Raw genomic sequence first — 27,537 nt, 5'->3', positions numbered from 1 at the left:
CTTGTGCTGGCCTCAGTTTCTTCTTTTTAAACTCGGTAATAACCCTTATACAACTAAATAAAATTGCTCTCCCATAATAAATAATAATCCATTTAATAAAAACTCCTCTGAAGGGAATTATTATTTTGGAGACAGACTCTCACTCTGTTGCCCAGGCTGAAGCACAGTGGCATGATCTCAGCTCACTGCAACCTCCACCTCCCAGGTTCAAGCAATTCTCCCACCTCAGCCTCCCAAGTAGCTGGGATTACAGGTGTATGCCACGACACCCAGCTAATTTTTGTACTTTTACAGTTGAGACAGGGTTTCACCACGTTGACCAGGCTGGTCTAGAACTCCCAACCTCAGGTTATCCACCCACCCCGGCCTCCCGAAGTGCTGGGATTACAGGTGTGAGCCACTGTGCCCAGCTGGGAGTTATCATTTAATGGGTACACAGTTTCAGTTTAGAATGATGAGGAAGTTCTGGAGACGGATAGTGGTGATGCTTGCATAACAAGGTCAATGTGCTTAATGGCACTGAATCTGTACACTTAAAAATGACTAAAACAGTAAACCTTATTTTATGCATATTTTATCACAATTTTAAAAATTATAGGGTTAAGAAGACTGAGAACCACTGCCATGGAAAAACTTTTATAATGTGAGGGACCAAAATAAATGGTAAAGAAGTTAAAAAAAAAAAAGGATCACATCTGAATGTGAAGTGTCCCATGGGTCTGTTTGAATAATGAGGTTTTGGGAGACTGATTTCTCTTCGGTGTATGCCTGCACTTTTCACATTTTCTACAAAGGGCATGGATTATTTTTATAATCCAAAATAAATATGTATTAATATATGTTATTTTGAAACACACAAATAAGAACATGGCAGGTGAGGTTATCAAATGCCCTCCCTGCTCCCAATCAGGGGAAAGGTGGGTACAATATAAAGAGGTTCTTCCAGTGCTGTGGCCACAGCTTTCAGCAAGGCTGGCCCAGAACCAAGGGGCTGGGCCTGGCTCAGCCTTGCCTCTTACTCAGCAGGTTAGTGAGAGCCACAGAGCTCCCCCTGGAAACTGGGGTGGTGGGAAGTGCTGATCTCATTGGTTTATTTCCGCTTTGTTGTTCTCTGGCTGGATTCTTTTGCCCCTAACAGAGGAAAGCTTTTATAGGTGTAAGACAATGGTTAAAAGTGAGGGTCGAAAGTTAGATGGCTTGTATTCAAATCCAAGCTTCTTTACTTGCTAGCTCTGTGACTGTGGATAAATTTTTTTTTAACCTCTCAGGTTGAATGAGAGGGTTAAATTTCTTCATCCTCTACCTCCTTAACCTCTCAGCTGCAAAACACTGACAATAACAGTCTCCACTTTTTGGAGATGTGTCAGTTTGCTAGGGCTGTCATCACAAAGTACCACACACAGGGTGGCTTAAACAATGGGAATTTGTTATCTCAGTTCTGGAGGCTAGAAGTCTGAGATCAAGGTGTTGGCAAGCCTGCTTCCTTCTGAGAGCTGTGAGGGAGGATCAGTCACCTTCTGGTGGTTTGCTGGCAATCACTGGCACTCCTGATGATACAGAAACCTCACCCCATCTCTGCTTCATCATCACATGGCATTCTCCCTGTGTGCCTGGCTGTCTTCAAATTTCCCCTTTTTTATAGGAACACTGGTTATATTGGATTACCTTACTTCAGTACGACCTCATCTTAACTAATCACATCTGCAACAACCCTATTTCCAAATAAGGTCACATTCTGAGCAGCTACTGTGGGTTGGTGTTCAGCAGATGGATTTTTCTGGGAGGGGCACAATTCAGCCCATAACAGGTGATTGTAAGGATTAACTGAAGTAATACATCTGGGAGCCTGGCATAGCACCCAGCATATAGTAGGCACTCAAAACTGTTAGCCATTCCTATCATCGTGACATCTGTCATTACAGTAATTTGCTATGACCACTGTGTCACTGATTCCTTCCAAGGAGCCTCCTCTTTGTTTCTCCCAGGGATAAAGACAGAGCCTGCACCTTCTGTTGAAGCTCTCATAAGATGATACACTCCCCCACACTGCTTTTCTTAAGGAAATAGCTATTTTTTCCCTGACTTGATGAAGTCAAACTTGCAAGCTTTGGAAGGTTAGGCATCAATTCAAACAAATTGCTAAACCACATTATTTTGATCTTTCAAATTTATCTGACAGCAGAAGGAGTAGGTGTCTTTCCTGTGCTGTACATTGTCTGCAGTCATTTGTAATTGTATTTAAATTAAACGGGGAAGGGCAGCCAAGCAATGCCTAAGAGCACAGGATTTTGAGACACTTGCATTTAGATCAGGAGATCTAGAATGTAGTTCTGAACCAGGTTCACTGGTTATGCACTGTGCGACCCCAACATAGCTACTTTGCCTTTCTGAGCTATAATTTTGTAATTCATTCAATCAGCAAATATATTTCATGGACTAAGAGCTGAGTCTTACAGACACCAGGGGTACAGAGAGAATTACAGGCCCCACTTTCAAGGGGCTCAGAGTCCAGCAGGAGGAGGCAGACAGACACACAAATAATCCAGTGCAGAGGAGAACTGTAACATCCTTCATTATTAATACAGGGATGGTGGTATCTGTTCTCCCGCTGATGCATCTCACCTGGTTGTTCCCACTGTGAGCCCCTTGGGGGCAAAATACTATATCTTACTACTCCTACCTGACACTGGTCTGGCTTACTAGAAGTACAAGGAAGGCTGATTGAATTAATTGGATATGTAAATGCTTAAGAATATGGACTTGCAGTCAGTCAGACTTGGTAGCCTTGCATAAACTTATTACCTGTAAGATCTTGGGTAAATCATTGATCTTTGCTGAGCCTGTTTCTTTAATCTATGACATGGTCATTAGTTATTTAAATCATTAAACAAATCTTTATCAGGCACCTACTTTGTCCCAGGCATCCAGTTCTTTTTTTCATTTTTATTTTTTTTGACACAGAGTCTTGCTTTGTCTCCAGGCTGAAGTGCAATGGTGCGATCTCAGCTTACTGCAACCTCCACTGCCCAGGTTCAAGTGATTCCCCTGCCTCAGCCTCCCAAGTAGCTGGGACTACAGGTGTGCACCACCATGCCCGGCTAAGTTTTTGTATTTAAGTAGAGATGGAATTTCACCATATTGGCCAGGATGGTCTCTATCTCCTGACCTCATGATCCGCCCACCTCAGCCTCCCTAAGTGCTGGGAATACAGGCATGAACCACCGCTCCCAGCCCCAGGCACCCAGTTCTAAGCCTTAGAGATACCGCAGAAAATAAAACAGACAATAAGTAAAATAAGTAGTATGCCAGATGGGGGTAGCTGTTGTGGAGAAGAATGAGTAGAGGGGGACTGGGTGGATGGGGGAAAGAGTTGCAATCTAAAGTAGGGTATCGGGTTAAGTCTCACTGAGAAGGAGAGAGGGCAGAGATGTGACATAGGTGAGCTAGCCAGATGCAGCTCACTGGAGGAGTGTACCAGGGACTGGGAATTATACATCCCCATCATATCCAGTAATGTGGGAAAAGTGCTTAGAATGCTTCCTGGGATACAGTAGAAGCTCATTAATTGATAACCATTATTAGCATTCGTGAATAAATGTAATTGCATTAAGGAAGGAAGATGGGAGAGACTATAAATGCACTCTGTAAACAGGGCAGTCACACAGCAAGGATTATTATTATAGTTATTGTTTATTACTAGCAGTTACCTCTCGAAAATGTTTTTGACAATCTGAAGTCACAGAGGGCCCATCAGGAATTGCCTCTGCTGCTCAAGCCCCGGGATTTGAGCTCCAGAGAGATGCTTATGGGAGAAACAAGAGACTGGGAGGGGAATAAGGGTTAAGTTTTTCTGCTGCCTCAGGAAGGAAGAGATTCCTCCAATGCATGTGTGCACATGCACACGAGCGCGCACACACACACACACGCATGTGACTTTGTGTGAATTACTGACACCAGTATCACAGCAAGTATTTGGTAATCACTATTAGCAGATTCAAGAAATCTAAGTCCTGTTAATATTTCTATTGTGAGTTCTGATTATTTATTGAGTTGAAAAAAATCTTTTTCATTTATAGATGTCTGGAAGGCAACAGAGTAGAAAAGTGTGATTGAATTTCTCAATCATGTGCTAATTTAATCCAACAACATTAACTAGAGGTTACCAGATTATTGAGCTTCTACCCGACATAAAGGACTAAGTAAAGTACGAGGGGATCAGAGGAAGGAAGAGCCGTGGTCCCTGCAAATCTGGGAGATATTAATTCTATGGAGGAGATGAATATAGCTCTCCTACAGGCTACTGCAATGGGCAGGGGTGCATGAAAAATGCACAAGGGATGAGGGAAAAGAGTCCAGAACCTTCCAACCAGGTGTGGGGGGAGGTAAGGAGGACTGCTGCTTCTAAAGTTACACATATGGTAACTATTAGGTTATAGTGAGAATTTTCTCTTGAAAATGCTTAAATTTCCTATAAATACACATGAGTGTCTTAGATTGGGTCCTCCAGAAGTAAAGCCTAGGACAGGGAATAACATGTCAGTAATTTGTTAATGATGTCTTCTCAAAATAAACCTGTAAGAGAGAGAAGAAAAAGGAAGAGGCCACACTCAGATGTGGTTTCAGATGAAGGAGCCTCAGCCTATTCTGGTTGGAAGCCCTGGAGGGTAAATTGCACTGGGTGTTGCACCAATGACTCGGTCATTGCTGCAGGCTGATGTGGTGGATGTAATTCCCAGGCACCAATCACCCAATCTTGCAGGGAAGGCAGCAGGTGTGAGCCATTAGCAGGGGCACCTGCAGCAGCTGGGGGATGGGCAAACCTAAGCAGCCCTCTGAAACTGAGCTCAGGAGATCTGGATGGGACAGCAACAGCATCTGCTGCAATTAAGCTTTTGTGTATAATGCTGAGAGGTAATGCTTAGGGCTGGTGGAGCATTGAGCTAGTCAAAAGGGAGGAAGGGGAGGGAGAGCTGAGGGCAGACACCTTCCACGTTAAGGTAACTTTCAAATCCCTAGAGCAAATGGCAGCAAGAGAGAACTCAAAAATGTTCTTGCTTAGAGGCAGGGTTTACTTGGTTCTGTCTTGATTATCAAACCACTACAGCCTTTATACAAGTTAATAGATTTGTTTATTGTTGAGAGGATGAAATGAGATTATATATATGAAACAGAATGACACATCATAGGTATGCAACAATTGTTTGCTGGTCTTGATTAGACCCACGCAAACTCTGTTTTTTGTAAAGTAACTGTCTTCACAGCAGTAGTAATAATAATAGCAATAATGATGATGTAGTTCTTAGGTACTAAACACTGTTATTTCCCACAACACTTTGAAAAAAGATACATTTACATCCACTGTACAAATGAGGAAACTGAGGCACGGAGATGCAAATAACTTATCCGAGGTCACACAGCTCTAAGAGATACATACACTGTGACCTCTTTTTGCCTGACTTTTTAAATTTGCAATTCTTGTTATAGTTGATCACTGCCACGTCCTGGACAATGGTACATTTCATCTGAGTTTGAGAGTGGGCTGGTTAGCCAGAGAACAGAGGGAGAGAGAATAGATTCTCAAATCAGCTCCTACGTTAAGTTTGTGTAGGATGCAATTTCACTGGAACTACCTGGGTCTGGGATGTGGTGGGGACACATGAGGTACAGAGAAAGTCCTAGATGGGTTTGCTGTTGCTCCTGGGCAGCAGACAAGAAAGGAACATGAAAAAGCGACCTCAGAATAGGAAACTGTGGGGTGGCATCGGACGCTAGCATGGGGTCATTGGAACCAGCCCCCATGTTCTAGGGCTCCCAGTCGATATACCACACTTGGACTATTTCAGAGCTTCTAACAATTAGTGTCTAGTGACACCCTTGAGCACAAAATCAAGAAACAGGAACTATCAGAATAATCCGGGAGATAGAGTCACAACTGGAAGAATGACCAGCCCCAAATGGTGTCAGATCCTGACTGGATAGAGTTTTCCCTATTTCTGGAGTTCCCAGTGCCCTGTTTCTTTTCCCACTGAGATTCAACATAAAAAAGACTTATCTGAGCTAAATGATGATATCAAACATAAGACACAAATGTCTGGCTGGTGGGAGGACTGTAGTTTCTACACTGGAAAGTAAAACCAGGACCCCAAAAGATCAGCTAGGCAGGAAAGATGGGACAACTCTAACAAGATAACATGTAAGTCATTTGTGTGTGCGTGTAAAATTATCTGTTTTGATTTTAAAAACCAAGTGCACAAACTCCAGGATCACAGTAGGGCGAAGCAACAGTGGGTATGAAATAAACGTGGGTTTGAGCCAACATTGCAAATTCCCCTGGAACAAGGAGCCTGTTGGCTTTCTCTAGCTACCTAGTTTGACCTTACTTGGAGTAGGAATTCCAACCAAACTGAGTTTAACTCTATGATGTCCTCTTCTTAGGTTAAAAAGTTGGTAGGGTGGGTGGTGGGGTGGTGACTTGTCTGAGGGGTAGGTGGAGCCTTTTTGGAGTTTAGTAGAAATAATTTTTTAAAAACCTTGCAGAAACTTTAAGGGATATACTGGCTAAGGCTGGATCCCACTTCACCAGAAACAAAAACAAATGGATCAATAAACTGTATAAATCGCCATCTGCTGTTCTTCATTACCTTGGTGAGACCAATTAGAAGATAACAGCCATCGGAGGTGAAATGCCTGAACCTGGGGTGCCAGCCTCTCTCTGCAGATGTTACAGTAGGATGTCCAGACCTGCTGCTGGTCAAGAGACACAGGGCAGAGGATGAAGGATGGCTCTATTATTTGGAGGAACTTACGGGTCACCCTCTTTCCTGCTGTGATCATTCCCACAGAGTACACCCCCCGAGAATGAGGGATAGTTACAGGAAACTTTAGCAAGAATGGAGCCCTTTTCTTGCAATCACAGACATTCCCCAGGAGCCTCTTTCAATTTCCCTATGGCCAAATGCTCTCGATGCCTCAAAGCCCCCACCCAAACTCAGTATACATGCCCTAAGGAACTCCTGGAAAAGCATGGGTTCCATTTTCATAGGGTTAAATAAGGTTCTATTAATTTATTTCATTTTTGAGATGGAGTCTCACTCTATTGCTCAGGCTAGAGTACAGAGGAGTAATCAGTCTCAACCTCCTGGGCTCAGGTGATCCTCCCACCTCAGCCTCCTGAGTAGCTGAGACTATAGGCACATGACACCACGCTTGGCTAATTTTTGTATTTTTTGTAGAGACAAGGTCTCACCACGTTGCCCAGACTAGTCACAAACTCCTGGGCTCAAGCGATCCACCCACTTCAGCTTCCCAAAGTGCTAGAATTACAGGCAGGAGCCACTGCACCCGGCTAATTATATTAATTTAGCCTGTCATAGGCACCACAATCTCAATGTGCTGTCCTTTTAAAAGACAAATCAGAAGATACATTACCAAATGGAGTATACTGCTGATTAGGGTCATGATATCTTAGTCTGATATACCCAAAGGATTTGTCCACTTTGAGGTTTGGGAGATCACCTTTGTTTTAAGAAACCATAAATTGGAAAGAATTTTTAAAATGATCAACTGAAAAACTTTAAGGCTTTGATTTTCACCTGAGTGCTTCACCAATATTTCCAAGCATGTTCTGAAAGGTTATGGTCTCCTGATGATGAATTTAGTGCTTCTTGGTCAAGAAAGCCGAAGGAGAGGAGTCTGGTCAGCCACAGTGCACTGACGTTTTGAGTGTTGGGAACAGGGGCCTGGTATTGCATCCTCACTCCTACCACATGCACACGAGGGTTCCCCACAAAATGGCTACCTTGCAATTACTGATCCATCAAGTTAGGATGACTCCTAAGTGAAACCGTCTTTCCTCCAGAGACCTTGGGCAGACGTTGGATACTGCCTAGCAATTACTCCTCTACTTGTCCATTCCCCACTTATTGAATGAGGAGCTCTTGGGGGCAGGGACCATATGTTATTCCTCTCTATTCTTCATACACCCAGTGCAGGCCTTGTAGAGGAGTGAATGAGTGTAGGAGTAAATCCATTGCTGACTAAACCACAAAAATGTGCGTGCATGTGGCCACAAGCAATTCTCAAGGTTGCTATTTAAGAATCCCTCAGGTTGCTATTTAATATGTGAATTACTGAGCTTTACCATAAGACCACAGAATCGGAAGTTATAGGGTGGGCCAGGAAACCTGCATTTTTAAATGAAGCTCCCTGGGAGATTCTCATGCCTATAGAAGTTTAGGAATCATTGCCCTAGATGAGCTCTGCTGAGCTGGGTTCCAAGCCCAGTCACTTTCAGAAAACGGGATTCTCAGAATGCTCTGGGATTTTGAGATTTAAATAGCCAATTCTAGCCTGAGTTTCCTGGTCACATAATTGACAAAAGAGGAAGATGGAGGAGGAGAAGCATCCTGAGACTTCTAAACCATGGAGGGGCAATCCCAAGGCTGAACATCAGAGAGATGGACAGCCATCGGTGGGGCATAGGGACATGGAATCCCACTTCAGTGTGTTCCCTGAGGAAGGTCACTGGGAGCAGAGCTTCTAAGAAGATAAAACAGAACTCACCTTGAGTTAAGGTGGATTCCCAACCTAGGATGCATGGAAGACATTTCTTCATCCACATGCCAAGTTGGAACCACAGGCCCAGCTCCCAGCAGAGAGTGTGCATACTGAATCAATTGAAATTGAGTCATGGATATAATTAATTTAATGTGTTTAAATGATTTTCCATGTAGTAAACATGCTAAATGAGGGGGCACCCAGACCCCAAAATGTCTGCCTGAGAGCGGAAAAATGGACACTGTATGTGCTGTATAATGAAAACCCTTCAGCAAATGAAAATGCTTTCATTTATTTCCACCTCCCATGTTCTTTTCCTTTCTAACTCTGCATTTATAGCTGAACTTGGCCTTCTGTAGCCTCCTTGGCCCACAGAGACACTTTTTATTTTGTCAGAAGACATCCTTTTTTTCTACAACCAGAAGACAATTTTAATGAAACCTGTCTACAACCCAGTGACAAGTGCCTATTAATATATGACAAAGAGTACAGGAGGAAGGTAACAGAGTGCAGGACTGTTTCATTGTTGCGGTCTTTCTCCGCTAAAGGGGCACTTGTACAAACAAAAGGGAGATGGTGGTGAGTGGGTGGAGGCAGGACCTGTCCAGCTACCATCCCGGCTCTACCAAACCATCTTGCTGTGTGGCCCTGAAGGAGTCATTTTTCCCTCTGTGGACCTCAGACAGTCATCTACACCAGGAAAGCATTGAATTCCAGGATCTTTAAGACGACATTCAGTTCTGGTATTCACTGAGTTCTAAGTCATAAGCTGGAGCAGACATAAATAGGTGCCAAGGAATTTCCCATTAAAAATAAACTCATCCTTAAGCTGTGGCGAACATGTCAGGCAGCCTGTCTAATTGCTCATCAAGTAAGGATTACGTATTATTTGGCGTAGATGAAAGGGAGCATTTAGAAGTGGTTATAAATGATCTCCAACTAATTCTTTCAGGCACCTAGGCAAAACGCAGAGTTCTAGGATTATGCAGGATGGCAAAATGCTTTCTAGATTCTGTAGCTCTCTATTCGTCCATTTCAACTTTGGATACTTTGAATTCATTTTGAAACAGCCCTGCCACAATGCTACCCATGGGACCCTGGGCAAATTCCACCCCTCTCTGAGTCTCAGTCATGAACTTGCAGGATGAGGAGAAAGGACTCTGGAGGTATTTTAATGGGTGTTCTGTCCAGCATTTCTGAGGGAGGGGTTTCAGGGGCTGCAGGGGTGGGGAGGGGGCTGCAGGAAGAGGGGGCTGAACAGGCAGAGTTCAGAGCTCCTCCTCTGTTCAACTGAGAAGCTCTTCTTTAATCTGTTTTATATACCAGGCTCCACGTGAGATTTTATAACAAGGAGTTCTGAGAGTAAAAATAATTCTTTAAGCTACTGGTCTGAGGAAAGCTGTTAAAGTTTCCAACCTGAATCTAGGCTGTGCTATAAAAATGGACTTCGCCAATACATTGTGGGAGTGAATTTCTCAGAGCCTTTAGTCCAGAATGGCTCTGCTCAGGGATTCTGGAAATTGTCTTCATTTAAACAAACCTCAGTGCCTCCCCACTGTCTCCCAGCAGTGGTCTCAAACCCTGGCATGCATTAGAATCACCTGCAGGGTTTGTTAAAACACCCCTAGAGATTCTGATTCAATGGGCCTGTGTGGGGCCTGGGAATGTGCATTTCTAACAAGCTCCCAGGTGATGCAGACTATACTTTGGTAATGGTTGGCCTGGAAGATAAAGGCCAGTCTCCTTAGTATGTCCCTCCAGAACTGGACCCCAACTTCCCATCCCAGCCTCCTCATCCACCTTCCCAGTGTTCCAGCCCAACTAACTGTCCTTCCCTCCCCCTTACATTTCTCCCTTGTCCACCATGCTCCCTCTGGCCAGCCCCCTGTCTGCATGTCTAACTCCTGCCCACAGATCAAGGCACGGGTCAAATGCTACCTCTTCCAAAAAACCTACTCTGACTTTTTCACTAAAGGTCACAGAAATCCCTCTGGGCTCGGGCTTGGGCTCAAATAGTTTCTCTTACAGTGCCAAGCACTTTTAACCTCTCAATGTTTTTTCTAGGTCTTGCCCCTGCATTGGAGTCACAGGCTCTAGGACAGGGAGCCCATCTTACCTTGGCGTCCATGCCATTATTCACACCTTCAGCACCTGCACGGGTTCTGACCCACCAGAACAGCAATACAAGCCTCAGCACAGGAATGCATGAATATGCACATTCAAGAAATGCCCCAGCCAGCTCGGTTTATCTACTTTTAATTCCCCAAGACAGACGGGCTCTACTCTGAATCTTTAAATTAGAACACAGGACAGCACGTTAGCCCACTCAACCTATCCTTCAAATGAATTTTCCATATTTTCTGGAGCAGAGGCAGTGACGAATACATCATGAGACACAAATAACTACCACTTTGGTCCATAACCGGAAGGTCACTACCTTCTGCAGCAATTAAGAGCTAGCTCCAAGTTCAAACCCTACTTGACCCTGATTAGCTGTAGTACTTGAATACTCTGAGTTCCAGTTTCCTCATTGTTCATGGGGATTATAAGAGCACCTATTCCTATGGACGGCATAAGGACACAGTGTGACGATTATTAACAGTAACAGTAGCATTTGTTAAGTGCCTGCTGTGTGCCTAACACTAGCATACATTATTGAGTCTAACTACATTATGTACTTAGCACAATGTCTGGCATATAATATGCAATCAAGAAGTAACAGCCATATTATCATTGCCTATTTTCCCAACTTCCATGCAAGATTTATATTATTATCCCCATTTCCCAGATGAGAAACTTGAGGCTAGAGTAAATAGCTTGCTCAACAAATATTAACAAGTTGTATTGCGTAATATGTAATCTTTATAACTAGCTTGCGAGGTAGGTTATGATTTCCATTGTGTGAACGAAAACAGTAGTTCAAAAAAGGCAACTTGTAAATGAAGGCCCAGTATTTGAACCTGATTTTGGGTTCAGAGCTTCTTCTGGCCCACCCCACCCCGCCATCTGGTAAACTGCACCTGCCCTGTGTGCACAGTTAACTCTCTATGCCCTTTCTCTTTTTTTTGAGACAGAGTTTCATTCTTGTTGCCCAGGCTGGAGTAAAATGGTGCAATTTTGGCTCATCACAACGTCTGCCTCCTGGGTTCAAGCAATTCTCCTGCCTCAGCCTCCTGAGTAGCTGAGATTACAGGCATGCACCACCACACCTGGCTAATCTTGTATTTTTAGTGGAGATGGGGTTTCTCCATGTTGGTCAGGCTGGTCTCGAACTCCTGACCTCAGGTGATCTGCCCACCTTGGCCTCCCAAAGTGCTGGGATTACAGGCATGAGCCACTCTATGCCATTTCTTATCCATGAGTCATAGAGAAGCATTTTTTCCAGTGTGTCCGAGAGCACACACTGCCCCTGCCCCTTGTCTGAACAGCCCTGTAATCCTATGGCCTGCAATTAGTTATTGCAATGATCAGAGAGAACAGATCGCATAACAGAAAGCCTGTAGCAGACCCTCTTTTGCTTGCATGTCTACAAGGAACACAAAGGAAAACAGCCCAGAGGCGTGGGACTGACCGTGACCCCGAAGAAGTTGGTCTCGTTCATGGCATTGAGGATGATCCTGCCCAGCGTGTGGTCTGTGTAGTTGAAGTCCTGGATCCGCTGGTGCCGGCTGCTGGCATGCAGTGTCTCCATGGCCCTCTGCAGCGTCTTGGCAATGACCCAGATGCCATCGTAGGCATACCCGTGGAACTTGCTGGGCCCCACGCCTGACCGCTTGTTGTTGTACTCTCTCTCATACTGCTGTGGAGTCTGGAAAAACAAGGGGATGGAGGAATCCCAAGTTATACTGGCAGGGACATCAGGTGCCTGATGCTGAGAAGAGCTGCCACTCTTCCATGCCCACAGGGTGCCAGGTACAGTGCTAGACTCTGTATGTGCATCATCTCATTTAACCCTCACAACAACCTCATAAGGTGGGTACTGTTACTGTCCCCATTTTACAGATGAAGAAACCGTTTCATGGGGTCAACTTGCTTAGGGCCACACAGCTAGTGAGTGATAAGACTGAGATTTGAACACTGTCTGTTGGCAAGACTAGAGAGAGGGGCTGATACACCCTAACCAGGCCTCTCCCGCTATACATGCAGGGCCTGGGGTGAGGCAGAGGCCCACATCCCATATGTTTGAATATTAAAGTTATAGAAAAGTGAACAAACTGCTCAAAAACTATTCTCTATCTCCTCATCATAATAACTACACCTTCCTAATGATCTGGAAGGCCAAGCTGGAATTCAAAATTCTGGAACTTCTCTGAGCTTCAGGCCTAACATAGCCGCACAGGGGGAGTTGACCATGTACTTCTCAGCCCACCCCTCCCCTTCCCACCCTACCCCACTCCATCCTGCAGCCCAGCTAGCCTCAGTCCACACCTCCTTCTCCTTCTAGCATCAGTAGCTCCTTGTATCCCAAAAGGCACAGTCTACCCTCAAGAACTGGGGCAAGAGGCTCCCTGGGCCCTGGAAACAGCTCCAGCTTATGGGCAGAGAATTCAGGGCACGGTCTGGAAGCTGGAAGAAGTGCAGGTCTGAGTGGGCCACGTCTGTGGCCTTGCAGACTCTGAGTGCCGAGGGGCCTGAACGAGGCCTTCTCAGAGAGCAGGATGCAGGGCAGGGCCCAGTGCTCAGGTGTCAGGTAGCTTCCGTCCCTCCTGCTATTTCTTCTACCTTCCATAATTCGACAGTCTGAATAGGCCAGCATTGAAAAAAAGATTTTTTTTCCTCCCATTGAGCTGAATTTTATAAAAGCATTTCATTGGTGATATTAACATTTTGATTGTAGCCACAGAGTAATGAAACTGCCTTTTTACTCCAGTCCTTGGAACTTGCACTTCCAGATGAATGCCACCCTGGGGGACCCATTATCCTCAGCTCCTTCATGGGCCTTTTTCAAAGCATTTCTGAACTCCTCTACCAGAAATGTCACCAGGACCCATGGCTTGGTCTTTGGAAAAACCTTCCTTGGGGAAAAATCACACACAGGACCATTGAATGACCATTGTCAGTTTATACTGAGGAGGGCCCCTTAGGGACAGTCACAGACACTCAGTCAGTCTACAGCCTGAGGCACAGAGAGGTCCAGAGACATGGCCAAGGTTACACAGCGTGTGTGTGTAGCGCGTGCGTGTGTGTGTGTGTGTGTGTGTAGCCTCTGTGTGTGTGTAGCGCACGCGTGTGTGTAGCCTCTGTGTGTGTGTAGCACATGTGTGTGTGTGTGTATGTGTGTGTGTGTGTATGTGTGTGTGTTTAGCCAGACTAGCCTCCCATTCCATCTTGGCTACTTCTTTCCTCTTTGATTTCTAAAGTCCTAACTGCTTTTCGAAAACCACCAGACGTTGTTTGGGCCACATCTAGTGTTTTTGAGGAAGGTGGTGGAGCTGGGCCATCAAAGCCTATGTCTTCCGTGGCTGGAGCCCACCGGGGCCAAAAAGCCGAGTCTCCTGTGGGGTCACTCACACAGATGCCTGGGTGAGTGCCAAGTGCCTCCGGCTGTGGACTCTGCAGGTGACAAATTCTGCATGACCAAATGTGAATGAGTCCTGGCCATGAGTGTGCCTCCTCCTCTTTTCTTTCAGGGTCCTCCTGGAAGGCTCAGGTTTGAACTGTTTACAGCTTTCCTCGGAAATGCATCCTCTCTAGCTACCACCACTCTGTTCATCACTCAAGATACACAGGGGGCAGAGAGTCCCTCCAAATCCCAGGTTCCTCAAAGAGACGCACTTCTAGCCCAGTTCAGCTCCCTGAGTTCGTCCTGTTACTCGCATCCCTCCACCCACCCACACTCCCCTCCAGCTGGTTCTTGAAGCTCATAGTCATCCCTGCCACTTTCACTCCACCGGGAGAAGGAGGAAACAGTTCACTATAAGGCTTTCTCTCCTTAAACCTTTTGGGTCCCTTGATCATATCAAGTTGGCTTGCACCACAGGGCTTTGCACAAGCTGTTTCTCTGTCATAAAGCTCCTTGCCCAGCTCTTGGCATGATATTCTCAGCATTCAAATGTCAGCACCTGTCACTTCTCAGGGATGGCTTCCTTGACCCACCCGTTCTAAAAACTCCTAGCCTGAGGCCTGAGGCTAGGGGTTTTTATCTTCTTTACTGCACTTGTCACTCCCTGCATTTTTCCTCCTTATGTGTTTACTTGCTTATGGTCTGTTGTTTCATTCCTCCCTTCCCACCCAACTAGAATTAAGCTCCACGAGGTCAGGGATGTGATTTTGCCTTGATCACTGAGGTACAACCAGAATCTCAAACAATATCTGTGTAGGTCCTTTCTAGGCCTCAGTTTCTCTGTCTGTAAAACACAAGAGCACACCTATTCACACATTGTGGGACAAAATTGTTCTTCCCAAATATAGAAAGTTGTAATCCTACTGTGTACGAAAGTATTCATTTCCCTGCGTCCTTGACAATAGGTATTTTAACTTTTACCATAATTGTCAGTTTAAGAAAAACATACATATTTGTTAAGAAAAAAGTATTCTTTTAATCTTTTTTTTTTTTTTTTTTTTTTTTTTTTTTTGAGACGGAGTTTCGCTCTTGATACCCAGGCTGGAGCGCAATGGCGCGATCTCGGCTCACCGCAATCTCCGCCTCCTGGGTTCAGGCAATTCTCCTGCCTCAGCCTCCTGAGTAGCTGGGATTACAGGCACGCGCCACCGTGCCCAGCTAATTTTTTGTATTAGTAGAGACGGGGTTTCACCATGTTGACCAGGATGGTCTCGATCTCTTGACCTCGTGATCCACCCGCCTCGGCCTCCCAAAGTGCTGGGATTACAGGCTTGAGCCACCGCGCCCGGCCTCTTTTAATCTTAATTTGCATTTCTCTGGTTAATGATTGGAATGAGATTATTTTAAGTATTAACCATCAATCTTAATTTTTTATGTGAAATTTCCTAATTATTTTAGGTGAATTTCCTATACCACATTGCTGTGGTGATGGTCATGTCATTTAATGTTTTGTTTCATTGTCTCCTTGTTATTTTTCCATCTTTTACTACTTGGCTATATTTTCTTTGAGTTTTCAAATGTGATTTGTGTCTATATCTGGTTGTTAACTACTGACCATTTTAAAAGCATTTAAACATGACTTGGATGCATGTTTCTCTAATTAGCTGTGTTAAGCATCACAAAAATGGGGCCCCTTTGACTTCTCCTCTCTTGCATTTTGCTCCTACGAGCTTTCTCTGATGCACATGATGGCATCCAAGGGTTGGTGGTGTCCATTTTTTAATTCCATTTGTTCAACCTAATAATTACATTCAGATGACATTTCTACACCATCTCCCTGACCAGAACACGACACTGGAGAAGCCTTCAAAGTTTCTCTGATCCTTTAAAAGTGGGAGGTCCAGACTTGAGGTAAAGAGTCCCAGTGTGGTCTCACTGGGTGGTAACTAAGTGTAATTTTTTTTTTTTTTTGAGACAGAGTTTCACTCTGTCACCCAAGCTGGAGTGCAATAGTGTGATCTTGGCTCACTGCAACCTCTGCCTCCCAGGTTCAAGCAATTCTCCTGCCCCAGCCTCCCAAGTAGCTGGGACTACAGGCACCCACTACCATACTCAGCTAATTTTTTTGTATTTTTAGTAGAGACAGGGTTTCACCATATTGGCCAGGCTGGTCTCGAACTTAATTTTAAACTTCCTTGATACAGTCTTGTTTTGTTGGACAATAAGGGGATCAAGATCATATTGTCTATTGAATTTGGCCTTGAGGTCAACAAAAGCCCCTATAGAAACTTTACATATGCCACTTGTAAATTCATCTATTCTATCTAAAAAAACTGTCCTCCCCAGGTACAAGGATCAGGATGAGGGCCAAGAACACTGGAAATATGGCTCTTTACCAGATTTCTGTGGGCAGAGTCCTTCAAATGGGACCCAGATGCAGCTAAGCCCTGAAAGTAACCTCAATTCTCACTGTCTTTGCAAGCACCATGTTGAAGAAGTCCTTGCTGCCACATGATATCTCGGGCCATTCATCATTTTTCCTAGCCAATGCCAGCACCAACTCCCTCGGGCAAGACAATGACAGCAGGAAGAAACACACTCACAATTGTTGGAGAAAAAGTAATAGTTGTTCTTAAAGCAGGTCTCCAATTATTCAGGGCTGAAGAATTTCTTCCACTGTAAAGCTGACACCGAATGCTGATTAATGACTATCCTCTGAGGTCAAGTTTATCATGAGATGCTAAAAGTTTCTGAGAAAATAACTTATGTAGATAGTCCTACTTACTGACAGGTTGGTCTCCTAAAGGTATTTGTTGGAACTTAGAACATATTTTCCCACAGACACTATGCTATAAATAGTGGTTAGGTTCCCAGGCTAGCCCACACAAGCCTGCTAACCTACAATGTGACTAAACTTTATGAGTCTGTCATCCCAACAGAAACAAGTTGAGTCCTGCTTTCTGGGAGAGGGGAGCCTCATGGGCAGAAGAGAGGGCAGGAGAAGGACACATTCTCTTCCACATCTGCAACTGCTCTCCACAGAAGCGAAACTGGCAGACTTTCTTGCAGGCATCCCTGTGGGAGGTTCGAATCACAGTGTCTCATTTGGAAGTACAAGATGGGATATTTGGTTTGCTGGTTCCTATGCTGCAATTTGTAGATCACTTGGGAAACTTGCTAAAAATGCAGGTGCCAGGGCCGGGCTCGGTGGCTCACGCCTGCAATCCCAGCACTTTGGGAGGCCGAGGCAGGTGGATCACCTGAGGTCAGGAGTTCAAGACTAGCCTGGCCAACATGGCAAAACCCCCTCTCTACTAAAAATATAAAAAAATTAGCTGGGCATCATAGCAGGTATCTGTAATCCCAGCTAGTAGGGAGGCTGAAGCGCGAGAATCGCTTGAACCTGGGAGGCAGAGGTTGCAGTGAGCCGAGTTCGCAACATTGCACTCCAACCTGGGTGAGAGGGTGAGACTCTGTCTCAAAAATAATAATAATAATAACAACAACAACAACAAAAAGCAAATGCCAGGGCTGAATTTTGGTTCCGTATGTCAGTGAGTAAGTTAACTTAGGCATCTATATTTTTAAAAACCGTCTCAGATTTCAAGCATACAAATATTGGTAACCATTGATGAAGTCCCTCCTGCAATCTGATTATTGGATCTTCTCAATAGCAACTTCCAGGTGGTTGTTGAGTTTCTTCTTACACCCTTCCAGTGTTGGGAAGCTCACTATGTCTCTCAGGCAGAACTTTCCACTTAAGGAATGCCTGATACCAAGGAGACTGTTTTTCCAGATGCAGAGTTTGCACCTCTCTCCCTGCAACTTGTATTCAGCATGCTACATGTTCCTAGAGCCACAATACACACGTCTGCTCCTTCTAATACACAATAGCCCCCAGACAGCCAAAGACAGGGAGATGCCTCCCCTTTTCTAATCTGGCATTCTCCTCAAGTGAAATAATCTCAGTTCAGACTTCCACTCTATGTTGAAATAGCTCACATCAGACCAAAGCTCCCATCAATAACTGATAGGAAAAAGAAGAGCAGAATAAAATATTAAAACAGCTTTTCAAAGACATCAGAAAACAACCAGGACAGCTAGGACTGAGAATCCCACATTCTGGAGAGAAGAGAAATGCTTTGAGATGGGCCCCACATTCTTTGCTATTTTCCTTTTGAGGCATTTTCTGATTTGTAAGTAAGAAGGCTAGTCACAGAAACAGAAAGCACTGGATCAGAGCTTTCTGCAGTCCTTCAGGGATGGGAAGCCGAAAACTGTAGTTCTGGGCTACCAAGGTAGCAAGACTTGCATGGTCAAGGTACAGGAGTAAAGAGAACCATAAAAACATGAGCCTGGTATTAAGACTGGCATTTTTACTTAAAATATTTGATAATTAAGCTGCAAAAAGCAAGAAGCTGAGAAGCCAAGCAAAAGAGCCAAGAAAACAAACAGAACTATTTGGAGTTTCATAGTATTAGAAAAATAAAAATCGGAGTCCAGAGTCAGTAAATAGCCCAGGATTTCAGTTGAGAACATTGAAGAATCAAACACTAGGAATCAGAGCAAACCAAAATAGACTGGGCCTTACAAAAACTAAAACCAAACCTGGCATCACCTCAGTTCTTCTCTGGCTTAAGGCAATTTGTCACCACTATAAATACTTGCTTGAAGAGGAATACGTTTTCCCTGGAGAAAGATATCACTATCCATAGCCTCTGCAATTTTTCATATACAATGCATTGAGTCAAAATTTACTAGGTACACCAGGAGACAGGACCAGATAATTTTTTTTTAAAAGAAAAGCAAGGAAGGAAAAGAAGAGAAAAATACATGTAATGGAAACAAATTCATAGGTGATCCAAATCTTAACATTATTAGACATGGACTTTAAAATAGCAAGGTTGGCCAGGCATGGTGGCTCACATCTGTAATCTCAGCACTTTGGGAGGCTGAGGTGGGCAGATCACCTGCGGTCAGGAGTTCAAGACCAACCTGGCCAACATGGTGAAACCCCATATCTACTAAAAAATACAAAAATTAGCCAGATGTGGTGGCAGGCACCTGTAATTCCAGTTACTTGAGAAGCTGAGGCAAGAGAATTGCTTGAATCTCGGAGGCAGAGGCTGCAGTAAGCTAAGATCACACCACTGCACTCCAGCCTGGATAACAGAGTGAGACTCTATCTTAAAAATAAAATAAAAATCAAGGTTTACATGTTCAATAAAATTGATTAAAAGATGCAGAATATCATCAGAGAACTAAATGCTATGAAAGAAAAAAGAGTAACATAAAAATTCAAAAAATAAAAAATACAACAAATGAAATAAAGAATTCAATAGATACGTGAAGCAACATATTAGACACAGCAGAAAGTAGATTAGTGAACTGAATTCAGGTTTGTATTCAGACTGAAGCACAAGGAGAAAGAAGTTTGGAAAATAAGAAATGAACATAAGAGACACATAGAATAAATTGAAAAAGTACAATATATGTATAATTGTATCATGAAGGTGAGAAAAGAGAGACTACAAGCAGCAATATTTCAAAGGATATTATTCTATTTTCCCCAACACACATCAATCCATGGATACATGAAATCCTATGGAGCTCTATGAACTCCAAGCAAGATGAACACAAAGGAAAGTTCACTTCAGCACAGTGTAGTAAAACTGCCAAAGACCAAATCAAAAACAAAATCTTAAAAGTAACTAGAGAAAAAAAAAAAGATGCATTAACTTCAAAAGAGCAATAACAAGTCAGACAGCTGACTTAATAGAAACAATGGAAGTGAGAAACAATGGAATGACATGTATGTACTGAAAGAAGACAATAGGCCATCTAAAATCCTCTACCTAGTTAATACATCTCTCAATATTAAAGGTAAAATATATTTTGGACAGCCAGAAATTTAGAAGATTTGTTTCCAGAAGAGCCACAAAAGAAAGACCAAGGAGAAGTTCTTCTGGCAGAAAAATCATAGTAATAATAAGCAGAAAAACAGAAATGTGGGAAAGAAAAAGTAATAGGAAGTGTAAATGTGTTAGTAGATCTAAATGAAAAATGACATCAGTGCCAAGAACATCCTTCTTGGATGAGATTTTCTTAATCTTAAAGAAGCACAAAGATTAAGGATTTATACTACAAGATATCAAGTTATACTTCAGTAATTAAAATAGAGTGATATTGATTAAAAGATAGGTAAATAGACCAAAGGAAGATAAGTGAAAGTTCAGAAGCTTGCGTATAGATCCACACTATATGCCATTATTTAACTTATGACAAAAGTGACACTGTAGCATGAGTGGTGGGATGGGGGATTATGGCCTTTTCAATAAATAGTCTTGAATCAATGGATTATTCAAAAAAATGAATATCTTATTTCAGACCATACATAAAATCAATGTCAAGTAGATTCTATATCTAACTGTGAAAGACATAACAAAACTTCTAAATGACAAGATAGGAAAATATCTTCATCACCGTGGATGGGTGTATTACACCATTCTTGCATTGCTATAAATAAATACCTGAGATTGCATAATTTATAAAGAAAAGAGGCTTAATTGGCTCATGATTCTGCAGGTGCAGAATCAAAAAGCATGGTGCTGGCATCTGCTTCCAGTGAGGACCTTGGGAAACTTTCAATCATGGCAGAAGCCAAAGGGGGACTAGATGTTGCACATAGCAAAAGTGGAGCAAGATAACAAGGGGGAAGGTACCACATACTTTTAATAGCCAGATCTCACATGAACTCAGAGTGAGAACTCACTTGCTACCAAAAGGATGGTGCTAAACCATTCAAGGGGGAAACACTCCCATGATCCAATCACTTATCACCAGGACCCACCTCCAACACTGGGAATTATATTTCAACATGAGATTTGGAGGGGGCAAACATCCAAATCAAATCACCAAGACAGGGTGACAGTTTGAGAAAAAAATAAAATAACCAAACCAAATACTGCTTCTGTCTAGTCTCTCTTTCCTCATTTTCCAGGACACAATTATACACATACTACACTTTTTCAACATATCCCTTGTGACTCTTATGTTCATTTCTTATTTTTCAACCCTTTTTCCCCTCCCTATCCTTAAAATGCCTAAACAAGGCACAAATATACTAATCACAAAGAAGACTAATAAATTGGATTACATTAACAGTAGGAATATCTGTTCATCAAAATATATCAACAGAATGAAAAGCTAAGCCACAGAATAGGAGAAGATATAAGTAATACATGTAACTGTCAAATTCATATCTAGGATCTAAAAAGAAATGCTACAAATCAGTAAGAAATGAGCAGAGTATCCAACAGGAAAAATGGGCAAAAGACTTGAATGGGCAATTCACAAAAAAAGGTATCAAAATGGCCAATGAAGATATGAAAATATGCCCAACTTCATGAGTCATCAGGGAAATGCAAATTTAAACTAAAACAAGACATCAACCACTATACACCCACTAGGTTGGCTAAAATTAAAAAGCTGACACACCAAAAGTTAGTGAGCATGTGAACCAACTGGAACTCTCAATCACTGCTGGTGGATGTGTAAATTGGTATAACCACTTTAGAAAGCTGTTTGTCACAGAGTCTACTAAAGCTGAACATATGGCTACTCCATGACTCAGAATTCCATCCCAAGTATGCACCCAATAGTAATGTGCACATATGTTCACCAAAATATATCAAATGCCTAGAAATAAATCAGACAAAATAAGTATAATAATTCTTTCTTCTTCTTTTCTTCTTCTTTTTTTTTTTAATTGAGATGGAGTCTCACTTTGTTGCTCAGGCTGGAATGCAGTGGTGTAATCTTGGCTCACTGTAACATCCACCTTCTGGGTTCAAGTGATTCTCCTGCCTCAGCTTCCCAAGTAGCTGGGACTACAGGTGGGCACCACCAAGCCTGGCTAATTTTTGTATTTTTAGTGAGACAAGGTTTCACCATGTTGGCCAGGCTGGTCTTAAACTCCTGACCTCAAGTGATTCATCTGCCTCGGCCTCCCCAAGTGCTAGGATTACAGGTGTGAGCCACTGCACTCAGCCAATATGTGCAATAATTCTACACAGAAAACTATAAAACATTTTGGAGAGAAATTAAAGAAGAGCTAACTAAATGCAGGGATATATACAATTCATGGATTGGAAGACTTTTTAAATATTAAGATATCGGTTTTCCCTAAACTGATCTACAGATTCAGTAAAATCCCAATAAAAACCAGAGAAAGTTTGTGTGTATGTGTGTATAAATTCGCAACCTGATTTAAAAATGTATATAGAAATGCAAAGAGACAAGAATAGCCAAGACAGTCTTGAGAAGAACTAAGATGGAGAACCTATATGAGTAGTTACCAAGACTTATTATAAAGCTACAGAAATTAAGAAATTTTGGTGACAAAACAGAGAAATGGAAAAGAAAAAATAAAGTTTAGAAGCAGAACCAAATATATAAAGTCATTTTCTTTATGACAAAACAATATGGCAGCACAGTGTGGGAAAAGATGGACTTTTCCATAAATGATGTTGGGTCAATTAGATATCCATGTAAAAAAGAAAAGAAGAAAATGAATCTTGATCCTTACCTCACACCCTATACAAAATGAAATTCCAGGTTAATTATAGATCGAAATGTGAAAAGTAAAACAATAAAGCTTCTAAAACACAGGAAATGAAAACATTTTTACAGCCTTGAAGTGGGTTCTATTAAAATAAAGAATTTCTGTTCATTAAAACACACCAGTTAGAGGACTTCTATGTAGCTGAAGACAATGGAGGCTGTGTATAAATTAACTTTCCCAAGTCTCCCTAAACTATACTAACTAGCTTTGTAGCCACAAACATTCTAAACAAAATCATATCACATTAATAACTAAAGACAGAGAACATCAAAACTGTAAAGATGACTGAATAAAAGGAGAAAAATTAACAGATTTCACTTGTGCCTTTTCCTCACCCATGCCCTGATGCAAGGTTCTGTGGCAAAGGCAGAATGAGGAAACTGTGGCAAAGACAGAAGATGATGGTTATTTAAGGGTGAACTAGAATAACTACCAGAAAGACAAATCCTCCCTGATATGGTTCACATTTATGTCTCTGTCCAAATCCCATGTCAAATTGTAATCCCCAGTGTTGGGGGAGTGGCCTGCTGGGAGGTGACTGGATCACGGGGGCAGGTTTTCCCCTTGCTGTTCTCATGATAGTGAGTTCTCACGAGATCTGATTGTTTAAAAGGGTGTAGCACCTCCCCCTTCACTCTCTTCCTTCTGCTCCAGCCATGTAAGACATTCCTGCTTCCCCTTTGCATTCTTCCTTGATTGTAAGTTTCCTGAGGTCTCCTCAGCCATGCTTCCTGTACAGCCTGTGGAACTGTGAGCCAATTAAATCTCTTTTCTTTATAAATTACCCAGTTTCAGGTATCTCTTGATAGCAGTGTGAGAAAGGACTAATACACTCCCTAAATCTGAAGATACTAAAAAAAGCTGTGGAGTCCAAAAGTTCAAAAGCAGGCATCTGAATGGCAAAGGAAGTCAGAAGAATGGTTAATCTGGCAGTGGATATTAACTGGGGCAACATATAAAGGCAGTTTCTAAATTGCTATCAATAGTCTTTTTCTTTTCTTTTTTTTTTTTTTTGAAACGGAGTTTCGCTCTTGTTACCCAGGCTGGAGTGCAATGGCGTGATCTCGGCTCACCGCAACTTCCGCCTCCTGGGTTCAAGCCATTCTCCTGCCTCAGCCTCCCGAGTAGCTGGAACTACAGGCACGTGCCACTATGCCCAGCTAATTTTTGTATTTTTAGTAGAGACGGGGTTTCACCATGTTGACCAGGATGGTCTTGATCTCTTGACCTCGTGATCCACCTGCCTCGGCCTCCCAAAGTGCTGGGATTATAGGCATGAGCCACCGCGCCCGGCCAATAGTCTTTTTCTTGACCTGGGTGGTAGTTACATGGGTGCTGGCCTTCAATAAAAATAACTAACTAATCTATCAAAAGTAATCCCAATCCTTCCATTGCTCCTCATCTCATGTGACCTGGATTATAAACTCTTCATCAATCTCACTACAAGTTACATGGGTGCTGGCCTTCAATAAAAATAACTAACTAATCTATCAAAAGTAATCCCAATCCTTCCATTGCTCCTCATCTCATGTGACCTGGATTATAAACTCTTCATCAATCTCACTACTCCTTCCATCTACCCCTGAGGTTCCTATCCTGATAAATGAAGATAATTAAAATTTGTTGAGCACCTACTATGTGTTTGTACTTGGTAAGATACTTTCTACTGTATAAACTCATCTAATCCTTACAGATTAGAGAGTGAGAGAGCTTTTATTACCCCCATTTTACAGGTGAGAGACAAACTGGGAAAGATTAAATGACTTGCACAACATCATTGTATCACTCTTAGGTTCAGCTGCATTGTAACAGAAAAAAACAAATTAACAGACTTAAATGAGACAGTTTATTTCTTTCTCATATAAAAGATGTCTGTGAGAAGACTGGACAATGCAGCTATAACAGCTCCCCAAGGTAATCAAGGACCTATTTTTATGCTCTACAATCCTAGAATGACGCTTCCTTCTCAAGGTCATCTTGCACCTAATAGTCCAAAATGGCTACTAGAAATCCAGCCATCACATCCACGTTCCAGTCAACACATAAGAGAAAGAAAAAGAAAGGCAATATCCTCCTTTAATAGAGCCTTTCTAGAAGTCCCACATAACACTTTCTACTTATATCTCATTGGCCAGACTTGCAATCCTGGCCATATCTAGCATGGAAGGCTGGGAAATGAATAACATATTTTCCAGAAAGTGGCAACATACATGGCTAAAAATCAGAGTTGCGTTATGAACTCTGGTTTGTTGTGTTTCAGAACTCAGAAGAGGGAAGGAGAGGTATGAATGTTGGCATAGATGACCAGCCACCTGCCAGAGTCACCCAGTTGAGAAGTGTTGGGGCCATGATTCAAGTCTAGCCAGTGGCTCCTCCATGGGCCACCCAGCCTTTCCTTCTGAGCTCATGCCCCTCTAACATAGTGCTTTCTCCCAGTGCCATGAGTGCCTAGAAGAGTATCAAGGAACAGGAGCTTTGTGGAGGTGGGGGAGAGAAATAGCAGTGCTGTGAAGCTGGGCTCTCTGGGGAGCTCTCCTACTTTTCTGCAGCACCTTTCCTTCCTCCAGGCTAAGCTCAGTGCTTCCCTAAAACTCCAAGTTCTTTGTCATGGTGCTCACAGCACAGTGGTAATGAGATGGGTGTAGATTTTCATGGGTCATTGGCTCTAAGTAGAAGGATCACTAGATTTGCTGGGTTGAATAAATAATCATGGGTGGCCACAGAAGTTTCTTGCCAGAAAACATTACAAAGTTTTCCAAAGGATGGGCATGTGCCTTTGATGGAGGGCTAGGGCTATTCCAGAGGTTGCAGGGTGCTGTGAACAGCTCATCTGGGGTCTTGGCCCAGCACTGGGCCTCAACAGGGGCACAGTTACAGGGGAAGAATGTTCCTATTGGAGAGGCCGAGCCATCACCGGAGAAATCAAGCCAGAATTATAAGTGCTTACAAAGGAAACAAACCAAATAGGACTTGAAAAATGGAAGTTGACACTTGAAATCACCAATGTCAAGTCACTCTGCGGGAGTAGAACAGCGATGGGGAGCCTCAATGGAGAGAAATAACTGATGTTGGGTCCAAAGCAGGAGTCCAGAGGCTTTCTTCATGAGGTCCCAGAAGAATGAGCTCTGAATGGGCTCAGGAAGCCTGAAGGTCCACACTCATCCCAACACAGGAAAGTCCAATGGGAAAGGACTGAAGAACGTGCTTCTGGAGGTAGCTGTTACCTTGCTATTCCTCCTACCAGAAAACCCCTATTGCCAATGAGTGAGCTGGGACAGCTTGATGCTAGAGACAGGCATACAAGGGAGGGAACCTTGGGGAATGCATCCTGGAGGGGCCACTGTTCTGCCCCTTTCTGTGACTTTGTCTACCAGGAGTCATCTGTATCCTGGGAGATTCAACAAGAGCAAGTGTAAGAGGACAGGCTGAGCATGGGGAGGGGTTTGACAAATATAACCTCTGCAGGGCTGTACTAGGATGAAGTGAATAAAGCACTAACTTCAGGTACAAAATTTAAAGGGGGGCCAAAACATCTCAGTAATCGAGATAAGCATATTTTACTGTCACATTTAAAAAATAAAAACTAATGCAAGAAATCCATGATGAACATAACATCAAAATTTTAGATAAAGAGAGAATCCAACCTTGCACTTGCATGACTTAACATTATAACCATGTCACATAGTTTGCTGTAATAACTCCACACCATAGTTACACAGTTAGAGAACTGAGCTGTGAAAGCACCCTAGAAGTTATCTAGTCCAAATCTTTCATTTTTAATTGAGGAAACCGAAGCCCAGGGAGGGGACATGACTTGCTGAGGCTGCAGATTAACTGGTGTAAATGCAGGATCCGCACTGGATCTTTAAAGTACCACACTCTGTGCTCCTGTGTGTCACTTACCAACAGGGGCCCACCGAGATGCCACAGAAGAGCTGATTTGGAGGTGTCCCTAAGCATGTCACAGGTCTAGAGAAGCAGCATGGCAGAGGGGAAGGGGAGCTGAGTTGGGATTAGGCATCCTGGCTCCAAGTCCTGGATCTGCCTCTACCTGCTGGGTGACTGTATTAGATTCATGGGACTGCCAACAAGTTCCCTTAAAACAACAGCAGTTTATTCTCTCATGGCTCTGGAGGCCAGAAGGCTGAAATCCAAGCATTGCCAGGTGTATTAGTCCATTCTCACACTGCTATAAAGAACTACCTGAGACAGGTAATTTCTAAAGAAAAAGGGTTCAATTGACTCACAGTTCTGCATGGCTTGGGAGGCCTCAGGAAACTTACAATCATGGCAGAAGGGGAAGTAAGCACCTTCTTCACAAGGCGGCAAGGGAGAGCGTGAAGAGGGAAGTGCCACATACGTTCAAACAACCAGATCTCATGAGACCTTACTCACTCTCACAAGAACAGCAAAGGGGAAGTTGCCCCCATGATTCAGTCATCTCCCACCAGGTCCCTCCCCCGACACATAGGTAATCCAGGAAATCTCATCATGAGAGCCTGGGTGGGGCACAGAGCCAAACCGCATGACCAGGGTGGGCTCCTTCTGGAGGTTCTGAGGGAGGCCCCTTCCTTCCATGCCTCTCTCCTAGCCGCTGGGGGCTGCCACCAGTCCTTGCTGTTCTTTGTTTTGTGGATGCATCACTCCACTCTCCAACTTCTGCTTCACATGGCCTTCTTCTGCGTGTATCAAATCTCTCTCTGCCTTTCTCTCATACAGGACACCTGTCATTGGATTAGGGCCTACCTGGGTAATCCAGACAATCTCATCATGGGAGCCTTACGCAAATAACATCTGCAAAACCTCCCTTTTCCAAACAAGGTCACACTCCCAGGTTCCAAGGGTTATAATGTGG

General features: G+C 43.2%; 1 protein-coding gene across 1 annotated transcript in view; it reads right to left on the bottom strand.

The window, feature by feature from the left end:
* The window catches only part of GABBR2 (gamma-aminobutyric acid type B receptor subunit 2), a 425,235-nt gene that overhangs the window by 164,832 nt on the left and 232,866 nt on the right, over window positions 1-27,537 (bottom strand). The window contains exon 7 of the mRNA XM_012475766.3: window positions 12,128-12,364. Within this exon, the coding sequence (XP_012331189.2) occupies window positions 12,128-12,364 (237 nt within the window). The remainder of the gene's footprint in view (window positions 1-12,127; window positions 12,365-27,537) is intronic.

Source organism: Aotus nancymaae, unplaced genomic scaffold (assembly GCF_030222135.1).
Source record: "Aotus nancymaae isolate 86718 unplaced genomic scaffold, 86718_ANA_hifiasm-v0.15.2.pri h1tg000003l, whole genome shotgun sequence".
Lineage (NCBI taxonomy): Eukaryota > Metazoa > Chordata > Mammalia > Primates > Aotidae > Aotus > Aotus nancymaae.
This window is presented reverse-complemented; position numbering and strand designations above follow the sequence as displayed.